At 28.3% G+C, this 22,566-nt stretch overlaps 1 protein-coding gene across 5 annotated transcripts in view; it reads left to right on the top strand.

Annotated features, from left to right (window-relative positions):
• The window catches only part of LOC148239296 (uncharacterized), a 67,346-nt gene that overhangs the window by 20,036 nt on the left and 24,744 nt on the right, over window positions 1–22,566 (top strand). For all 5 annotated transcript variants that reach the window (XM_088187815.1, XM_088187590.1, XM_088187739.1 and 2 more), the window contains one exon: window positions 22,029–22,224. In XM_088187815.1, coding sequence (XP_088043941.1) covers window positions 22,029–22,224 — 196 coding nt within the window. The remainder of the gene's footprint in view (window positions 1–22,028; window positions 22,225–22,566) is intronic.

Here is a 22,566-nt window from a genome sequence, read left to right as displayed (position 1 = left end):
TACTACGAGCGTAGCGTATGTGCTCATTCATGGCGATAGTATGGCGCGATTGTTGCCCTTGGCCGGTTAAAAATGACGCTTTGTTCGTATCGATTGCAATTATAGCAAAGAATAGACGTGCTTATATGAAATATAAAAGCATATTTGTCATATGATTGTTACGCTGTCCATTTGTTGCAAACTAGCATCAACCATTTTGCATATTAAGATATTCTTTGTAGAGTTCTATAAAAGAGCTTTCTCTGTGTAAACATGAATGATATTCCTATTTAAAAAATACTGACACAGTCATGGTAAACAATTCTGAGTAACTCGTAGTCTTAAAAATAAAATTATTTAAATAAAATATATAGTATACTATTACAATTTTAATGATATTTTGTATACAAATTAATAATAGTTATAGTTATAATTTAGGTGGAAAATTGTAAACTAATAAAAATATACTTAGCTTAATATTTGCTCCATTAAAATGTATTTCTATCTTCAAAGAAGTATGCACTCTGATATTTTGTGTGTATATATATATATATATATATATATATATATATATATTTTATTAAATGATGAGGTTGTTCTTATCGTAGTTTTCGATACTAAAGCCCTTTGGCTACCGAAATCCGATATATCGGCTTTTGCTACACTAGCGAGAACTGCCGGATCCGACGGCTCCAATACATTTTCAACCGTCTGTAGGGTAATTTTTATTTAATTTTATGTATCTTTTGACGCGGTCCGAATATTTCGTTAAATTTTTCTAAACGTTTAACAAATGTATCAATGCATTAATTGAAGTCATTATTAGGTGGTACATGTGGTTCGCCGAAAATAAAAATGAATTATTACATTTCCTAATTATTAGATTTTTAAAATGATTATCTTGATTTTAAAATTATAAAAATCAAGTAATCTAGGAATTTAAATACAAATGATTCAAATTTAGTTAACCAGCGGTTCTAAAAAACTTTCAAATTTCTAAAAAAAATTTTTAGCACACTTTTTTTTTGGACGGAAAATATAATCTTTTATACACAAACATATAAATATGTATATTTAAAAATAATTCATTAGGTAAAAAGGTTTATTTAGAAATGAAGTCAAATTACATAAAATAAAAAATACAATGTAAATATATAAAAAGTACAAGACCTTGTCTAAATATATTTAAAAAAAAAATTCAAAATAAAATGAAAATTCATACATTTATTTAGTCCAAAAAAATTAAAAAATCCAAATAAAACTCTAAACATATATTTTTAATTTGACATGAAACCATAACATACACAGGACGCCAATTGGCGTCTGCGGTGTTTAACTTTCGTCACACTCAGGACGCCAATTGGTGTGACCGGTAGGTAGTGTTATTAATAGCTAATTTTTACATTAAACAAATTTTAACTAAACATTTATAAATAATATATAGCATAAACAGAAAATAAAAATAAACAAAAAAATACTTGAAACTTATTTATTTCTTAATGTACAAAGGAGTATTTTTGTTCTATTTAGGAAACCCGTTATAGTTTTGTTTTTGCATATTGTCCTTGGAATATTATTATATAAATTAATACCTCCGTACATAATTCCCCTAGCAGTACTCGTTTACTTATACCTTTTTAAATTTTCTCTATTTCTAGTATTAAATACAATATATAATACATCTTTATTTCTTATTAAATACTTATTAAAATACTCTAGTAACATATTATTTTCTAACTTATATATAAATACTAAAACATTTATATTCAATATTTCTTGAACATTTAACCATTCCAATTTATCAATCATACTTTTACAACTAGTAAATATATTTTTATTTAAGACTACTCTCATTTCCCTATTTTGTAATTTTTACAACATTTGTTTGTCTAATTTATTTAACATATCTAATATTAATTTTGATTTAATTTATTTCGATACATATATCACTACGAACGATGTTTTAAGTGTTCTGAAACACGCGCACCATGAACACCTTTTTCACATTATATACAGATAGTGCGTGCACGTTTTCTAGGTCCACCGTTCAAAAAACTACACACCACACATATTCTTTCCTTTCGACCCGGTAATTTTCGTATTGTCATATCCGGTCCATGGGTTCCATTATTTGAATTAGATTCGTTATTCCTTAGTTCCATCCACTCTTTTTCAATTGCTTCTATAATGTCCGATGTATATTTATATCTAGATAAAATTTTCCCTCTAGTGTTTTCTTTATAAATTATTTATGAATTTATGACCATCCTGGATAATATGTTGAAAGCCACTTTTTTCCAATATTTTATAGATCTTCTTTCATCCAAATATACACAATTCATCATGTCGGAAGTATCCACTCCTCCCATATATTTATTATAAGTGTGTATAACTGAGGGCTTGGTAATGCTTTTTTCTTGCCCATGACGTCTTCTTGTAATCGTAGCATTTTCAGCCTTGGAGTCTGTCGATAATAAAAGTACAGGCTTTTTATGAGATACTTTTTCTCGATATGCTGTAATCATGACTTCACCGCTTCTACAAAATTTGGCAGTTCCAACAGGCACTTGACATTTTATAGAATCTGGTAAACCTCTTCTATTTCTTCTCAGCGTTCCTGTAGTGTACGTTTTTAGCTTGAACAAATACAGTGCCAAAGGAATATTTGTGAAGAAGTTGTCTGTTACGATGTGGTAATCTTTTTTTAAATAATCTCCCATTGTCAATAATTTTAATACCACCACATGCGCTAAGCCGTTGGTAATTATTTCTTCACGATCTTCTAAAGATTTTGCACCTCGGTAGCAAAAAAGCCCAAGCAATAAATGACAACTGCATCAGACAACATCCAAAATTTGATTCCCCACTTATGATGTTTTTTATTAGGTAAGTATTGCAGTAATGTAGAATGATTTTTAGTACCTATTAATGATTCGTCCACACTAATATTTTGATGTGGAACATAATATTGCCGAAATACAATGTTGGCATGATCAACCAGGGGTTGAAATTTATCACATGGTTCATATTTTTGGTGACCTGGAGAATATGTTCCAGCATTATTTACTAAATGGAAAAATCTCAACAGAGTCAAAAATCTATTTCTGGAAAACATTTTTCTGAACCAGGGGATATTTCTAGAATTCGTACTCCAGTATGACATAATGTTTGGTCTTTTGGTGCAACCCATTTCCATTATTACTGCAAAGAATGCTTTCATCTCTCCTATCGTCGTGGCCCGCCAATTTTGTGCGCTCGGGTAAGCAGGCAAAGTATGAGAATCGATGTAATTGCTTGCATACCTGTTTGTTTCTTCAACAATCAAATTCCATAACTCTAACGTGAAAAATAGATTGAAATATGATATCGGTGGTTCGTTGGGCGAGGGTGCATTTTTTGGTCCTGGAGTTTCTTTAAAGGGCAAAGAAGTTTGGTTGCCAGTATCATTGTCTAAAAATATTTCCGTAAATTGTTCTTCAAAATCGTGTACTATTCTATCAAAATCAAACTGTGAAGAACTATCACTAGTACTAGATAGTCTTTGAATTCTCCGACGCGGTGCTATCAAATCGCTTCCATCTGAATTTGAACTATATTAACATGTATAACTAGTTTCTGTTTCACTATCGCGTTCCATTTTTCAAGAGTTAACTTTTTTATTATTTTTTACGATGTCACTAAACAGCAGACGAAATTATGAACCTCACAAGATGACAAATTAGCGGAGACTGCAGCGATGCGTGATCAATCGGTTAATTATCGCTAGACTAGGGTAAATCGGTTTGGTAAACATAAAGGGTTTGAAAACCAATTATTTTTAATTACATATGTTTTATTTTTTACAATTAATTTTCAACAAACTACAATAATAAAGACGAATTTCCGAGTCGTATTATTGTAAATAATTCGATTACCTTATATTTTTAAAATTATTATGTACTACTATAGTCAACTTTATTCATAATTGTATTTGTAAATAAGTATTTTTTTATACAATATGTGTATGTATGTACTTTATAGAAGAATTTACCTAAACCATTATTTAAAAATATCATATTTTATTAATTTACGAAAAGTTTTATTTACATTTTAAAAATAAATAAAACTTATCGATTCCTGATCGGAGCGCATCCGCTCACATCTCGTAATTTTTAATACGTCATGCGATAATGACTCTTATTACAGCGCAAATAAGAACAAAATAACACACAATCGCATATTCATTAATAATTAGGTCAAGTTCGCTGTAGACAGCGTCGCACGTGCGACCGTATATTTACAAATTAAAATACACATTTTGACTATTTAATTATTTAATAAAAAGTCCCGGCAGTTCTGGAACATTTTACCCAAAATGCCCGGCATCCAAAGGGCTAAGTGCGATAAGTGTGAATATTTATAGAATTTCCTGGTGTGAAAATAACAAATATTTTCACTTAAAAAATAAATAGGATGTATTTCTTTGTATTATTATTATTAAAATAGACGTTTTAAACAACAACATAGAGATAACGATATTTAAATATGTATAGTGATTATTATATGATTTTATAGTATAGGCAACATTTAAATATTCTAAAATATTGAAAAATAAAACAGCATTTTTTGATTTTTGTGTTTTTGAGTAGTACTTATTACTAACCCTTTGAGTAGTAAGTTAATTTATACACATTTGCTAATTTTTTATTAATGGGAGTGAGTTATTATTTTTTTTTCCATAATTATTTCCGTTGTTTTATATTTCATTTATAGTATATAGAAAAAAATAGCGATTCTATACTTTTTATTCCTTTGATTAAAGTATCTCACCGCCCACGCCTGGTAAATATGTAATATTTGGTGTACCTCAAAACAGTGAAAGATCGACCGCCGTACATGTACGGCGAGCATATATGTAAATTCCATGTGTTTCGCTATCTAATGCATCCGCTTCACATTACAACACTGGTTGTAATGTGAAGCAGCTCAAAAGGTTAAAACCATTTGCATCTCTACTTAACGCTTCTTTTGTGTTTGAAATTAAAATTAGTATTAAATCTGAAGGGTGTTGTTTATACTATTAAGTGAACGATTAAATACATATTTTTCAGATATATAAAATTTATATTGTGTGGCTTAAAATATTTTTCACTCTTTGTTTCTTAATAAAAGTTAATTTTTTATTGATTTTAACGTGGATTTTTGACTTCTGAGAAGGGATAATAATTTTTTGTGCTTTTTTATTAGACAAAAATTGGTTTAGATATGTCACATTCAATTCTTACTTATTGTAAGTCATAATATTGTTGTGAAAAGCCTTAAAACGAACGCTAGATAACCTAGCGTTCCCATTGCGACGGTAACGGCACGATTTTATTGCTTTTGACGTGGATTTTTGATTTCTGAGAAGGGTTACTTTTTTTGCGCTCGTATATTAGTCAAAATTTGGTTTATATATGCCTCATTCGATTCTTACTTATTGTAAATCGTAATATTGTTAAAAATAAATCTTAATATGAACGTTTATTTAGAGTGCAATTGAGCAGCGTTCGCCAACCACTGATGGTACGTGAAGTAATTTAAATATACTGCTTATTAAAATGTTTTATTATATTCTATTCAACTGTTTTTTCGCTGAATTAAATTGCGTATTAGCAATGCAATTATAAATAAAGCCAAATCTTACGCTTGTTCAAAATATTTAACTGCCGTTCCAAACTTGTTTTGATAACAGGTTGCAGCCTGTTTAAAGTTTGAAGACAGACTAATTTAATTGTACCTCTTGTGTGGCAGCAATAAGTGGGCGAGCACTAAGCCGACCTCGCCAAAAAACAAGTACCATTTTACGTTTAGAATGCTACTTTTATGAAAAAAGCATGGTTGTGGTCCACGGGATTCGAAATTTTGCGCTTAGTGGTCCGTGAGGTCCGAAATGTTGGCGAGTCGCGATTGCGTAACATTATATATTTTATAGATTTTTTATTAATAGCACAAGGGGTTGAATAAAATACAATTTAAATTAAGTGGGGTTAAAAGTTTATTTAATTGAGCTCTGTAAATGTCTATTTAATAAAATCAGTTTGAGTTTTTACCAAATATTTTAATATGAGTTTTTACCAAATTAGTATAATTTTGCATACGTTGTTATCATGTTATCTAAATAAAGTAATAATTCTTCATTACATTACACATTAAAAAGTGTATGTTTTGACTAAATCATACTTCAAAACATTACGTAATCTCGTGTTTCTGGTAATGATTTGTTTGCAGTATTTAAGGTCATATAGGGTCGTAATCCTGAAATATATTTTATTATCAGTGTGGATTTTTTATTAATTCAATCGAAAATTATACTTTTTTATTTATTTGTTTAGAATATACTTGTGTTTTATTAATATCTTGAAAAAATTAAAAACAATATTATCCAAATAACTGCACTTAATATTAAATTTTACATGTATTTTTCTTTTTCATTGTTCAACAATTGTCTGTCAAAAATGTACTTAGAATAATAATCTATTTTAAACTTTATTAAACCTTCTTTATATAATGAGAAAAGTTGTTTATTTTAATAAATTAAGCTTTTTGGCTCTGTGATAATTATGAATCACACTGTATTAGTATTGTTTATTTGCGTGCGATTAACGTTAACGAACATCTAAAACCAGACACGAGTCGATATACGATCATAAAACATAATGGTGTTTTGCCGTTTGCTCCACTTAATTGGTTATATATGAATCGGCGGAACGAGTGGAAATTTTTATGATTTTAATTCATATTTTTATACACAACAAATTGTGTGGATTTTATTTTTTCGCATTTATATTGACCCTGGGGTCGAAAGTCAGTCGTGTCATATTTTTCAAAATTATTTTTAGTCATATTCGCATGTGAATAATGGCAACGCTCTGAACGCACGTAAAGTGTGCAGTTTTTTGTAAAGCAATTAATTGTGACATTGCTAAGACCTCTGCGTTCATAATTGTCGTTGTTCATTATTATTATATATTTTATTTTTGAATAATAATAATTATTATGAATTTGCATAGTATTAGCTAATTTTTTAATATATAAATATAGAACTTCTTAATGACTTTAATATTATAATTTAAATACAATCACTAATAGTTGAAATCTTTAAAAAATATTAAACCGTTTATATTTTTTTCTAAAATATTTTCTATATAAAAAAATCGTATTTATAAAAACACTGAAAATATGTATAGCATTATTTATTTAAATATAATATTCTAAAATTATATAAAAAGCTGAAAAACGAATTGTTTTTAAAAATTAAAACAGCATTTATTAAAAAAATATATTTTTAAAGCTATTAAAAAAAGAATTTTCATCATTTATTTTTTATTTATTTATTTAAATTAAGACTATCGTGACCTGACAGGTTAACCTAATGCGTCACGATGGACAGAAGCATAAAATATATAGCAATTAAAAATATATATAAGTATATACATACGCACACATACATATTAAAAAAACATTTAATTAATAACATGAAAATCACCTCAACAAGTGTGCAATTTTCCATACGAACTGAACTAATTTTCCGTATGTGCACTAAGTTATCAATGCACAGTATTGAGCATTCGAATGCCTGAGAAGAGCTAGCAAGTGCTCCAGTTCTAGTCTTTACAGGCAAGAACAGTGGATGCGACTGAGAACTATGAACGCTCTCCGGGGCTCACATTTAGCCGAAGGGCTATCAACTATATCTTAAAGCAATTTCCAAAATTGTTTATTTATATAAACACTTCTGCGAGTAGCAAACACTCTTTCGAGCCGCAATTCATTGCATTGACTCAATATAATAAAGCCAGCTTCTAGTATGCTGCGCATTAGGACATCATAAAGAGTGCGCAATATTAAAGTATTACGTATTTTTCAAAATAAAATCGAGTATCTTTATCGATCTGCTGTGAGTCTCTGAAGGCGCAGGCTGGATTTCTAGTATTATTGGAAAATCACCATTTTTTCTAGGACTATTCAAAAATCATCATCTATTCGGTTATCAAAAGCCCATTTTTATACAGAATTGAGATCCTCCTGCAGGTAGAGAGAATCCGAAATCAACTACATTCTCTAAAAAAATTTCAAGTCCTGCGCATGTATTAGTATTATAAAAAGAGCAATACATTGCCATTTATATGTCAATATTAAGCAATAGAAACAGCAATGGATCTAAGTTAGATCCTTGCGTTACTCCAGTAATGGTATTATATCGTTCAGAATTTTATTTCATACTTAACAAACTGATCTATCAGTTAAGTAATTTAAGAATAGATTAATGAGATCTTTAGAAAAGTTAATCGGGATTGACTTTATCAAACGCCTTTTCAAAATCTGTGTATATAACGTCTACTTGTACATTGAGATTCCAATAATCTCAAAACAAATTTAGAAAAAAATATTAGATTAGTGACAGTGGATTGGCGGATCATATTAGCATTATGTACTATAAAATAAATATTTAATAGCACTTTTGTTAAGTGCTACTAAGTAATAGTTGTGTCATATAAATTGGGTAGATAAGTGTTTTATTATTTAATAAAATAGTCATACTCAAAATAATTATGAAGTTCAAGGTTTATATTAAAGACTATCTTTTTCAAAACAAGTACTGTTTTTTATATTCATATTTATACGTATGTATTTATATATACAGTTTATAACTGAATGCCTGTATAACAAGTCATCTGATTTTTACGTGGCAAATTGGATATTTATCACTACAGATTGTTATATACATATGGCATCCAGATGCTGAGTATTTATGTCAATTATTTTCATATATGACGTAAAACAGAAATGATTCAAACTAAATTTTATCAAATTTATGGGCAAGTAATATATAATATTAATAGAAATGTGTGTCTCAAGAGATGTAAATATTTATTGTTTTTTAGAATTATGAAAAGGTCTAACTAATGAGCAATGTAACATATAATAATATAAAGCATAATATTATTATAAAACTAAATCATATCACAAACATTATCTTGAATTCTATATATATATATATTTAAAAATCCATGTGCTTTCTTGGAAAAAATGTTATTTATTAAAATCTGTAAAACTTATTGCAAATTTTAAACAATCAGTCAATTAGAAGTAAAATATAAATAGCTGCATATTCTTATTGTTTTCATTTAATACAACTAAAATAAAATATTAACAATAACTTAAATTCATTGTTCATCGCTGTAAATTTTATGATAACGAGTGAAAACACAACAACATTCCAACAAACAGACATTTTTATCACAGGATACAGCCGCCCACGAGAAAACTTTTGTGTTAGGCATCGATTATTATTATTTTATTTAGTTATTAGAGCTTGAATGAATGGAAAGCCGAGTCTCGTATAGCAATCTAAAAAAAAACTTACAATGGCCGCACGCGATCAAATATTTACACAAGGAAACGGCCTCGTATTACACTTCAATTCTTGCTAAGTCAATCTTTCCATTTATGTTTAAATAAACACAAGATGATTTGTCACAAGATTATAACTCTCCATGTTTATCCGAATACGTGGTTTGTTTTGGCTAGTCGTCAAAGTATATCGATCTCTAGCTTCTTATGTTGATAGAATGTCGCATATGGTAAATATGAAGCGCGGTTGGTATTAAAATATTGACTAAAATTTGTAAACATGTCACACAAAATGTTTGCTTAACAGAATCTTAATTGGAATTGGTTTATGGGTATTTATGTTTACACAGTATTATCACAGTACTATATTTTTAAAATTTATTTGTGTTTTTTTTAATATAAGAACTTTTTAAACTGACATGATAGCTTAACAATAACTTTTCGTACATATTTTTAAATATTTTTTAATATGTATAAACATACTGTAAAGCAGGTGACTTGCCTCTCAATTCTAAATAATTTTATCCCTAGCTTACGGTTTAACAAAGTTAAAAAAAGAAAGGGAATTGTTTGAAGAATTTCACATTAAAAACTTCTTTGTGCCGTTAACTTATTTTTCAGATATATTCTTAAGCTTGGATAACTGGAATGACTGTTTTAAATGCGAGTTTAAATAAAAACTGGAACTTTGGAATAGATATTTAAAGAAAATCAAAATTTGTTTCTTCTTTGATAAGATAAATATTAACTTTTAAAGGACTACATACCCTCTTTTGGGCAAAAGGGTGTTCAAATGTAATTTTATTTGCGATATTCTCTTTGAATTTAAGCATCAGAATAAAGACAAAATCCATATATAATATATGCCTAGAATTGTCTAAAATCATATTGAATAGTAGAATTCAGGAAAAAAGCAAAAATGGTTATTGTTTAAAGATATTTTTCAAAGGAAATGTTACAGTTTTAAATAATCTATTTTATATGTAAAGTTTTAGTTGCTATTTACTTATGTGTATATGTAATATGTTAGGAAATTTGAACGATCGTTACCGAGCGTTCCCACTGCGACGGCGCCGACACGATTTTATTGCATTTGACGTGAATTTTTGACTTCTGAGAAGTGATAATTGTTTTTGCTTTTTCCTATTGACCAAAATTCGGTTTAAAAATACTTTGATAAGCCCTCTTATATTATAAGTCCATAGTAACATCGGTAAGGATAGCTATTATATTTTCAAAACATAGTATAATATCGAAATGCAGATAAACTATAAAGCAATATGTGAGATGCGATATCTGTCTGTACTTATTCTTGTGCTTATTTTATCCTAAAATATGAGTTTGTATTTTAGACTTGACCTAATGAAAGTTCTAAAATTATAATTAAATCTAGAACTTTCATTAGGTTAGGTTTGGGTTTGAACAACAAATATACGTTTCGCAACTGTCAAATTTTAGAGTAGCCTAATAGCGCCTATCAGTTAAATTATATTTTCCCTGGTATAAATATATATCCACTGGTGAAAATGTATTTGTTCTTAACTAGTGAAAATATACCTTTACCAAAAAATACACATTTGCTGTAACATTTGTACATCAGATGAAAATAAATAATATATTACTACATATAGAAAAGTTGAAATCATATAATTTTACTTGCATCTGCCAGATAAATTATATTTTCACTAGTAAAAATATCAACAACAGCTAGAACTGTTGTTGATTTTTCGTTATTTTTTTGCTACCTAAATTTACTGCTACTAATTTACATCCATTGAATATTTTCAATCATGTCTAATATTTTTAAACGTTCAAAAAGCAATAAAGTCAGCAATAGCTTGCAAACAAATTTTAACACAAACGGAGGCGCGTCAAAAAACTCATTGAATATCAAATAGTTTCATTGAGGAAATTTTTAGGAAATTCCTGCAAAAACCATCTAATTTTGATATGCAATAGTCTGTTGTGTTTAACATTTTTATCCTCACAAAATTGTTTGAAGAAACATTCACATTTGACAATTGCTTTGATAAAATAATTGCCAAATTGCATATCATAGAAGAAGCACCGTCTGTGTAGTAAGTGGTATTTTTCATTGCTATCTGAGTTGTATTTAAATATATTTTAGCTTATTTTACATATCAATATCAATAGTTGTGATTTCCAATGCTTCATATAACAACTCTCTTTATTAAATTTATATTTGTCAATGTATATTACGTAAGCCATCAATACAGCCACACTGTCTCTTAAATTTGATTTATTCATTTATATTGAGAATTTTCTTGCTCTCAATTTTTCAATTAGTTGTGTTTCTACATCCTTGGTTATAATATTGCTATTGCTTAGTGGAATTTCTTTCATATTTTTTTAATGTATTTCCAGTTTTTTTTTTGAAGAAATCTATGCTTAATTAATTCCTTCCCAGTAGTATGATTTTTTTAGATTTAACTACGAGCAGAAAAAATTCATAATTACCTTCAAGTTAGCATTTCGTTCAGAAAACAGTGAATTTATTGTTCTTTTTTTTTAATTTTTCCTTTATAATCTTAAATTGCATCAAATCATGTGCTATGTTTCGTTTTCAAATGTGCTTCAATTCGATCATTTTTTATAGATTCAAAGGTCAAAGAGTGTTAACACAACAGACAAAAGGTACACGAACATCATGAGTAGCTGGTATGAAACCGAAATTTAAATAAACGAATTTTTTTCTTGCTTTCACTAGTCATTTCACGCAATAGTGTGAGTTAGGAACTATAATTAATATAAGTATATAAACTTAACTTAATACATAGTATATAATTTAATTCGCAAACATTTGCGCTTTTTCAACAAGAACAATGTAGCAAATATTTTTGATTTGCGCATTTACCCCAAAACATTAAAATTACCCCCACGTTGAGAAACACTACTTTAGATTTGTCATAGATCTACACAAAGATGAGTTGTTAATTATAAGCTGTTTAAAGTCCAGTTTTAAAATATATCTGACATATTTTTTCTACAGATGTCAATATATGATACTAAGTGTATGAAACATAATATGAACTTGTAACATTTGTCAAAATGTCATAACCCTTTTGATGGCGATTATTTGATTTCATAAATATTTTTAAAACAATCTTTAATTGCTCGTTTACACAAAGAAAAAAATAATAATAATTCTTCGATAAAATAATTAACTGGATTTTTCATAGTGGGTTATCTGAGAGTGGTGGCTCGTAGACGAGATAAGCTCCGAACGAAAAAGTCACACATTCAATAATGATTTCGAAAAACAATAAACAATATGCATAATCAGCAAAACAACCTTTCACTGATTTGCGGTTATCTAACGACAGTTTGTCTGAAAACCGTTCTCGTTATCGTCGAGCAGATTATAGCAGGCGGCGCCCGGTCTGACGTTTCGTTGCTTATCTGTCAAATGGACCTCTGGGGATATCCCATGCCCTTATCTGAGCGCGCTGGAAGCTGGGCGTGACCACAACATCATCCCTTGAATTTCACATTTTTTTTTCTCACCCCAGATACTGTTATCTGACGGATTTTGAGCTTTTTGTTTGTTTTCAAATATTATGATCTCTTCGAGGCAAAACATTTCTATAATAAATAATATACATTAGTCTTATCTACATACGTATATTTTGGTATGTATATATACTTACAATATACATACACGATATTATTTGTTTAATAATTCATAAATAATAATCAACGCGAGGGTAATAACGGCTGTCAGAAGTGTTGGACATTCGACTGGCATATTCTATTTTTGGAAAATTTATGATTTGTCCACATATTCGAAAGTTTCAATAATAATATTTATACATAACTGCTTATTAGTTTTATAGTGAGATACATATTCTATTATATACAAAAGAGGCAGTTTATTTAATTACTTTTATATTAAGCTTTAAATATTTTGGGAATGTTTTTGATAAGGATGAACATTTGCGTAATTTTAATAAATTAATTATAAAACAATGATAAAAGAAGCATCTATAATTTTTTGGTGATAATTATAAGACATTCTGTATAAGCTGAAGTAACTCATTATTGTAGAATTTTAATATGTAACAATGTATATCACCCTAGTTTGATTGTAATTAATCATCATAAAATCTATGTAAACCTAAATTGTGACGATCGATCAAAATTATAATTATAATGTATAATAATTACAAACTCCACCCTCCCAGACACGATATAATTTTTTTTAAATATCTAAGTCTTTCAGAGATTTTAGAGACGTATACCAGTCATTTATCGTGATGTTACTAAAATTTTTATAATACTATAAATGCTGTTTAATATGCAAGTCCATTTTACTTTTTATTTCTACGTATCTTTTGATTTCATTCAAAAAACCACATCAGAAAATTTCAATGTAAACGAAAAATGTAAATATGTATTTATTTCATTTGCAATTGACCAAAAAATATTCCATTTCTATCAATATGGTTTGTAGAAAACTAACTTATATATTAATTTTAAATGTCCCACTAGAATAAAGTGCTTTATTTTTCCTCGTTTTTTCTTAAAACATGTTGCTATATAGTATTTGTTTTATTAGTCACATGTCTTTACTTAAACTAGTTTTGTAATTGTTTGTGTTTAGTAACTATCAAACTATGAATAAATATGTTTGAACCTCGACTATTACACGTACAGTTAATCAAATAGAATAATTTAAATTTTATCTATTTTATATATTTTTATATGTACAATACATATTACATAGCAAATAGTGAATTTAAATATTAGTTAAAATAAATTAATTTTAGCTGCATATTTTTTACATATAAAGATATTTTTAGTATGAATCATTGGCTATTATAACCTGGAATGCACTTTCTATAATCAAAAATATAAAAATATATTTTTATTTTATATGCGTTTGCGTTAGTTTTCTTTCATTTTGTAGGTCTTTGAATGGGCCTGTGACCTCCTGGTGTTATCACACGTTTCTTATCAGCGTCGACCGCGCTTCGGCTATGTTTGATACAGTTTTCGGCCATTCCAACACATGCTACGTTTTAATATTATTTATACTGGCAGTATTTTTTAAGATAATAAAAAATGCATGAAAAATTTATTTAAATTTATTTAACAATCATCACATTATAGATCATATTTATGTCAACACACTCATAAATTTTTCGACATATTAAAAACTCATAAAAACCATTAGATTTTGTACCTTTTACGACACACAAAGCGTCTGTCTCTTGTTATTCGGATCGTAAATGTTTAATTGCTCAGACCTTTGCCGACCCAGATCTGCTAACTACGACTGCACAATGTCTCATAATGAAATACTTTCATGTTTATATTTTACGACTTTCGACTATTAAATCTGTCACTTTTGAAAGTCATAAACACCCACCCCTCGCGAGGCTCGTGTCTTAAGAACATTTTTATGTCACACACAAAAAAATCTCTAGGGGTTGTAGGATATTTATATAGACTCATTGGCTGTAAATCACGCAGCTTGTTTTGACATATTTATCCCTGTCGAAGTTCAAGTCCGAAAATCTTCTGCCTATTGTTTGTCGTAAAACAAACATTGTCTAGAAACCAACAACTGTAAATGTCGTAATGAACGTTGTTTTTGTTTTTCACTTTCCCGTGGGATTTGGTTAACCCGAAGGTTAAAATATTTTTTTTGAAACTCACAAATCTTATCTAAATTCGATCTGAACTCAGACCTGTTCCTACTTATTTATTGGGCTGACGTCGCTTCATTCACACGACATCCCCCGTGTGTCAAAATATTACTTATGGAGGTCCGAAAGTGGTGTGTTTTTTTTTAACAAACTTCACACTTAATTAACAACACAGAATCCGCTAGTTAGCGGTCTATTTGAATACTACGAAGAGCGTTTTTTCTATACACATTTATACGAAAGACCGTAGTGTGTAAAATCGATTCGAAATGGTGTTTTGAAGTAGTAACGGTACATCTTATTTATTGTAAAAGTGTTTGTTATGAAAAAAAACTTGTCAAAACCACAAGAATTTATATTTAAAGTTCACGTGAATAACCACAATATATAATTTATTTTTCAGTTTCATTGTAGCAAGAGACACTAAGGCGACTAGAGTGAAATTTTTTAGTTAGTTCAATCTAGATTATTTAATTTAATTGTAACATCAAAAATGATCCTTATCTATCTGAAATATTAATTAATATATCAATATAACACGATCGAAATTAACTATAACTTTTGGTAAGAAATCGTAGTAAATTGGATTAGTTTTCGTGAGTTGTGGAATACGTTTAAAAGATAAAACCTAAAAATATTTTACCCTAAATTTGATTCGGTATCAGTTATATTTGTTTTGGGTTGCTCTATTCAATATTTATGTCACAACATAATTCGATTCATAAAAAAAAATACTCATCGACTTCAAACTCATTTGCTTCTAAAATGATTATTTTAGATATTATATTTCTGATACTCTTATGCTTTGACGAAATACTATTATTATTGAAATTTATAATTAAAAATATAAAGTACTGTAAAAATAGTGATAATTTCATTTACAAATTTTTGCAAAAATGTGACATATTTTATTTTTCTAGAAAATATTATAGGGTGCTTAAGAATTCTACATTATGACAAAAAATCAATTAGTAGTTAAAAAAATGGAAATCCAAGCCTTAACTATATTGCAAATCTTATAAACGTTTGTATGAAAGGCCGATCGACTTATAATACTAAACTTGTTTTTATGAGATATTTTTTTATTTTTTTAGCCAATATTATAAGGGTTATTAAATCAGTCAGTTCACGATTTTATAAATTATACTTCTTGAGTATGTTTTTAATGTATATAACTACGTATCATGTGTAATCGTAAAATATTTGCAAGTTCAACAATAAAAAATAATCACAACAATTACAAAAATGGTTTAAAAATATTCAATAAATTTTTAAACCATTTTATGTATTCGAAATAAATAAAATATTGTAACTAGTAGTAAACATAATTATATGGCAAACATTTCAAAATATTTGTAGTGTTATAATCTACAGGGTTTATGATAATCTTTGAGAATTGAGTGCCAAAAGTTAGCAAACTATAAATTCGATTTTGTTTTTATATCTATGAATCCATTTCATATAATAAAGCTGTTATTTTTATTTTGACCCCTAATTGTTTCGATTTGATTCGACGTTTAATTCAATAATAATTTACGTGCTCTTTGGCAATCGTTTATAAATAACTCTTATATCGTTGAATAAATCAACTGAGGGTAAATTTATTTATTCATAATTAATTTATAGAATATAATTTAATTGTTAAAAAATATAGCTATATTTTATTTTATATAGAAAAAATAATATTGTTGTATTTTGTACTTTATAGATATACAATATATAAAACTGAATTATTTTATTGCTTTTTATGTGTTTATGTAAACACCAAAAAATATTATTAAATAAATAAGCTAACTTTAAAATCATTAATCAATTTCTCTTACAATTAAATACGGTGTGTACTATATACATACATACATATATACTAATGAATGAGATTGTCAAGCGATATAGTGTAATCATATCACATAACCAACTGATCGTAAAACTTAATAACAACAAACAACACGCAAATTTTATACTCTCAAATGAACACTTACTTTTTTTAGTATCTTATCCACACATTATGTCATCTTGTATATTTCGCAAGATAAGACCGGTACATTGAATTCCTTATTCTTGCAGATAGCTTCCTTTTCATTTTCCGCGTGGTTTGTTCATGAATGGAAGCGATAACGGCTATCGGCCATGCAAATGTGGTGTTTAAGCTTATCACCCATCTCACATGCCATGAGTTTTCTTATCACACGTGACTTTTCTAGGTTATTTGGCGTAATCTATGGCGCCTGGCCATGTGCATCCAAAACGACTACCGCAAGTGATTAATTTATACTTTGATAATGCACCTTGTTCGGCGGTTTGCGATACATTGATAGATTAAACTAATATGATGGTATATTTTGACGCTCTCTTAAAAACTACATATGTTGTAAATTAATATATTAAGCTCACAGATCCATATGTAAACCATGAAGGTAGTCGCGAGTGAAATAATACATATTTTAATAAACATAAATATATTTATAAATTATATCAATAGAGTCGTAAACATTTTTTTTTGGTTAAATAGATGTTCATAAGTAAGAAATTATAACAATACAGGGCCGTATCTATCAGAGTATTATTCATATAATACAAAAACTATTATCATATCTGTTGCCAAATCAATGGTTAGCTTATCTATTGGACAACAAACCAATTCATTTAATAGTAATATAGTTTAACAACTGACCTATTCTAACCGACAATAACATTAGAAGTACACATAGTATGAAAAAACACTTGCAAACACATATTCTTTGAGGCAATCTGTTTAGACTTGTCATGTATAGAAGTATACAGATATAGATATTAGTGTTAAGAGTGACATCATCAAGCTGTTTTGTAATGAATACAAAAAACAGATTTAAATACATATTTTTTACAGTTTTATAAAATTATAAAAAAAATCGTTCTTGCAATTATACCAACAGGAAACGGGTCAGATATTAAATATATCAAATTTTAATTAATGTGTAAATAAAATGAATGATACTTTTTAAACATTATTTTTTTAGTTATTAAAAAATAATGTTAATAATATGCAATTTACCAGCATATCTTAATTAAATTTAATCAAGGTATATTTCGTAAAACATAACAAATACATTAAAATATTTTTAGTTACTGTTTTTTTGTGTGTTTATGTTATTTTGGAATTAACTTTTATTATCTTTAGAACAACTTGCCGTTATATATTTATTTATGTATTACAAATAACAGTGTCAACCATTATTTTAGATTTATTATAAATATACGGTCCGTTCACGCATTTTCGCGTGAAAGTGAAACTGCGCGGTCAGCTTACGCGTTTTTGAAGGTTAAAAGTAATGAAACTTGAGCTTGTAATAATATCGTCAGAACGTTATAAAGGTTTTAATTTTTATTTAGAGATGGCAATAAATTATATCTGGATTTACGTGTTACCTGTTTTACGCGGTTTTGCTTTAACGCGATCAATAAAAAAAGCATTTTTTTAAATATATATATGGCAATTGTATTTATTTGACGTTTAACCATGCGAGATGCAGTTACACGTGCTAAAATGGGTTTAAGGACATACACTTTCTGTACACTAATCATTTTCAATGACCAGCATTTTTTAAACCAATTGTTAATTTGCAATTCGGATATTTATATTCAGTCAGATCGAACAACGCACATGAAAAATTAATGAAAATTATTGTCCCTTTTTTCACTTTTCTTAATTTTTTTCATTTGACTTAATTTTAATTTTTAATACTTATAATTAAATGTATTTTCTTTGTTTACGTGTATTATTATATACACCATTCATACAGAGCGATACGATTAACAGAGTAAGAAATTATACGTAGAGCGTTTCATTTTAAAGCGTACGCGTCCGGAAGTGGATTGGAATTATTATATATAAAATGATCTATATATGTACATATATACATACATATATAAGTATAATGTATTAAGTTTCGATAAACTATTATATATTATTATATGTTGATCTCTCAAGCGTTATAGTGTGTATTGATAAATTGTTATGTTAGGTCAGCTTTTCAAGTCGGTGACTATTACCCGAAAGACCTAGGTTCAAAGCCCATATGGACCCTAGTATTTTTTGATTTTCCATCCTGTCTGAGGGATCAGAATAAGTGATTATTATATAATTATAATTCCAAACGATCATTACAGTTTTGCTGAATTTTCTTAATCTCACGGATATTAAATTTTGGTCTTATTTTTAGTTTAATAAAACGCATACCTGTTCTATTCACTGTCAGCAGCGCATTATACGTTTTTTTTATATTTTCTGTTCGTTCCTTGAAATCTATTAAAATCTGTTATTTATCTCTTGATGCAAGCCTGTTTCTGTTGGTACAATAAGTTATTCTATTGTGTGTGTCAGAATAATTGTCAATATATTTTTTTCTGAATATTCAGACCAAAATATTCGAATAGTGTGTAAAAACGTACGAATATACGAATACTAAAGTTGCAGTGTTTGATTATATAATGATACATTATTTGTGTTTATAATGAAACAGTGTGAATAAAAATATATAAATAAAATTCCGTAAGTAATATATATTTCCTTTAATTTAATTTTGATTTTTAAAAATCGTAAAATACCAAATTATTTTTATTCCTCAAATAATAAGATGACTCAGAGTCACGCCATAATAATAATTTTAACGTTGGTTTTCCACATTTACCACATTTCGATAGTAGAAAAAAGTGGAGTGCACAAATGTACGATGTGTATTTCTGTGGAAAAAATGTGGTTGAGTTAAACCACAAAATAAAATACGACATATAAGATCGGAGCGCATAAAGATATGTATAAAATACAAATTTTCAAAATCAAAATGTACGATAGTCATTATTAATTACGTAGCAAGCTACGTAGTAAGTTAACGTGGCGTGAAAAATCAATGTTTACTATGTGATTACTAAATGCGGTGATAGTGCACGTTAACGTTTTCGGATAACGGTGCAAATATCAATAGTTGTTACGTAATTCGATTTGCGATAATCCTCTTATAATCTCGCTACTGTATACAACTGGTGATAAAATAATAGTAAAATGAGTATATATATATAAACACCAATTACGTATTCACAGTTGTATTTGATAGTAAACGTCAACGTGCCACGATAGCTGAGTTTGTGTTATCTGAATAAGCACTACTACGTAAGGTAAGGTTACATGCTTAAGCGTGATTTACGGGATCTTCAGTTTCATAAAATAAGATTTAAACTATTTATTTAATAAATACATTTATGGTATATATTATATATTTAATTTGATCCAAATACAAAACTATAATGCTACATAAATAAAATCCTTAAAATTGCAGTTAATAAGTATAACAACCGTTTAAATGAGTCACGAGTTGGTGTAATCAATAATATTTGTGTACATGTATTTCGCATACACGTATATAAAAAAGATTTTTGCCAATATGTGTATGCTTCAATTTAATAAACGAGACCAATTATGAATAATAATTATTGTGACTTGACAAAATTTTGGGTCAATATTTATTATTCAATAATGATACCTAATTACTTTATAATACGTTAACCAACCATATAACGTTTATTGACCTGTATATAATATGAGCAAATAATCTCTCTAAATATAAAATTGTAGACAAGCTTGTATATGTATATATGAATAATTTTTTTTTTAAACATTTGTTGAAGCCTGACAAGCGTAAGCCCAATGCGTTACAAATAAGTAAGTCAATCAGACATAAACAATACTTTAGTGAATATTAATTACCAGATTGATAGTTTGGGAATCGGTGACAGTTTACGAAACTAGTGAATGCGCTGCCTCTGACGTAATATGTTTAGATATTGTCGCGCTAGTTTATTAACATCATGACTCACATATTATTAATACGTACTCGCCTCTCAATCAGAGATGTAACTTTTCTTTAACTATAATTAGTAATATTCGTTTTTATATAAGTCAACAAAATATTAAAAAAAAAACAAAGTACAGTTAGAATTACACGATTTTCTAGACAAAAAACTGCAAGAAAATAATAAAAAATGTATTTAAGAAATGCTCATAAAAGCTATGCTGTCTAAGTTAGGTTAAAAGTGCTAATATCTGGCTTGTTCAAGCTTATGAGTAAGTCTTCTACATGTTCTCTTACTTCTGTGTTTCCTGGTTATTCCCTTAATACTAAATAAAATAAAGTATTTGCTGAGTGAAACAATGCTTATTGTATCGATCAGTTCAATACATATTTTAGGTGTCAAACATATAATCATATAAGTCTCCAATCCTATGATATCTGCAGTAAAAGCTAATTTTCAAAGCTATTATGTGCAATTTTTAATAATAAATAAATTAATATCGGTAAAAAATATTTGAATACTTCATCAAATATTGAGAAACCTATACACCACTGACACAACTGGTTTAATATGATGCACATGATAGATTAAAATATTTTCCAACATAATACCTGCTGATACGATACTGACACAATAAATCTCTCCTAGAAGGATAAAAATTATTATATGTGTTCTGGGATAGCAATAAAAAAAAATTCTAAAATTTGGGATCTTTTTGTCGATATTTTTGAGATAAACTTAAAATATGACTCATAAGCTTAATGCATAAAAGAATAATTGATTTTTTGTAAATCACTATTTACTGTCACTATTAAATGGATTGACTTGTTTTATATTTACTGGGAAGGTAAACTCTGATTTTTGACTTTCAATAGTAGTGATATTACACTGTTTTCTTCATCGTCATTTATTAAAATAAATACTATGCTCATGTAAATCAAAATATTTATTCAATAATTTGGAGTCTCACCGGAATTTTATTATTATGGTTCAGCTATAATTATAAACATGATTTAATCCATGGCAGAAATAAGGCATTAATCAGCTTAGATACATGGGACATATAATATTTTTCTCGAGAAGTTTATGGAGCAATATTAAATACAGCTTAAGATGATTGCATTTATGTTCATTATCATTGCTATATTAATAACATTATTTTATCTTATCGTATTCCAGAAGAGGATTATCAATACGATCGCAGCGTGGAAGGAAGTAACGAAGTCTTAACTAGCGAAAACGTCTCTCCAAGCGGTGGAAGCAGACCTTGGTCCAATTCACCAACATCACCATCTCTAACACCACTTTATCCACCGACGCTCGAATACCATGGACTGCCCATGCACCTTCACTGTTCGTCCTCAGATTTACCCAGGTAATTCACATTTTATTTTCGATTAGGTAAAATTTTAAATTAACATAGTGTAAATAATTCCCTGTTACTTCCGCCTGTCTGTAGTTGATGAGTAACAGTTGATAATAATGAGCCCTGCCGGGCAATTCGCAAATGTCGTTGACACATCATAAACATGCGATGCCGGTTAAAATTAACTCTTGGATGTTTACTTTACAATGTCAATAACGTCGAGGTGGTCCACATCGACAATTCTCTCAGATCGGATGGCAAAATTGATAAGATTTTTTTTATTGTATTCTCATGCCTTGCATATTTAGAAAGGTCATTGACTGGAGAGCAGTGAAATCATTATAACAGAAC

Source organism: Plectrocnemia conspersa, unplaced genomic scaffold (assembly GCF_051122295.1).
Source record: "Plectrocnemia conspersa isolate PC_06_02 unplaced genomic scaffold, ASM5112229v1 ptg000001l, whole genome shotgun sequence".
Classification (NCBI taxonomy): Eukaryota; Metazoa; Arthropoda; class Insecta; order Trichoptera; family Polycentropodidae; genus Plectrocnemia; species Plectrocnemia conspersa.
The sequence above is the reverse complement of the archived record's forward strand: the minus strand, read 5'-3'. Positions and strand labels throughout refer to the sequence as shown.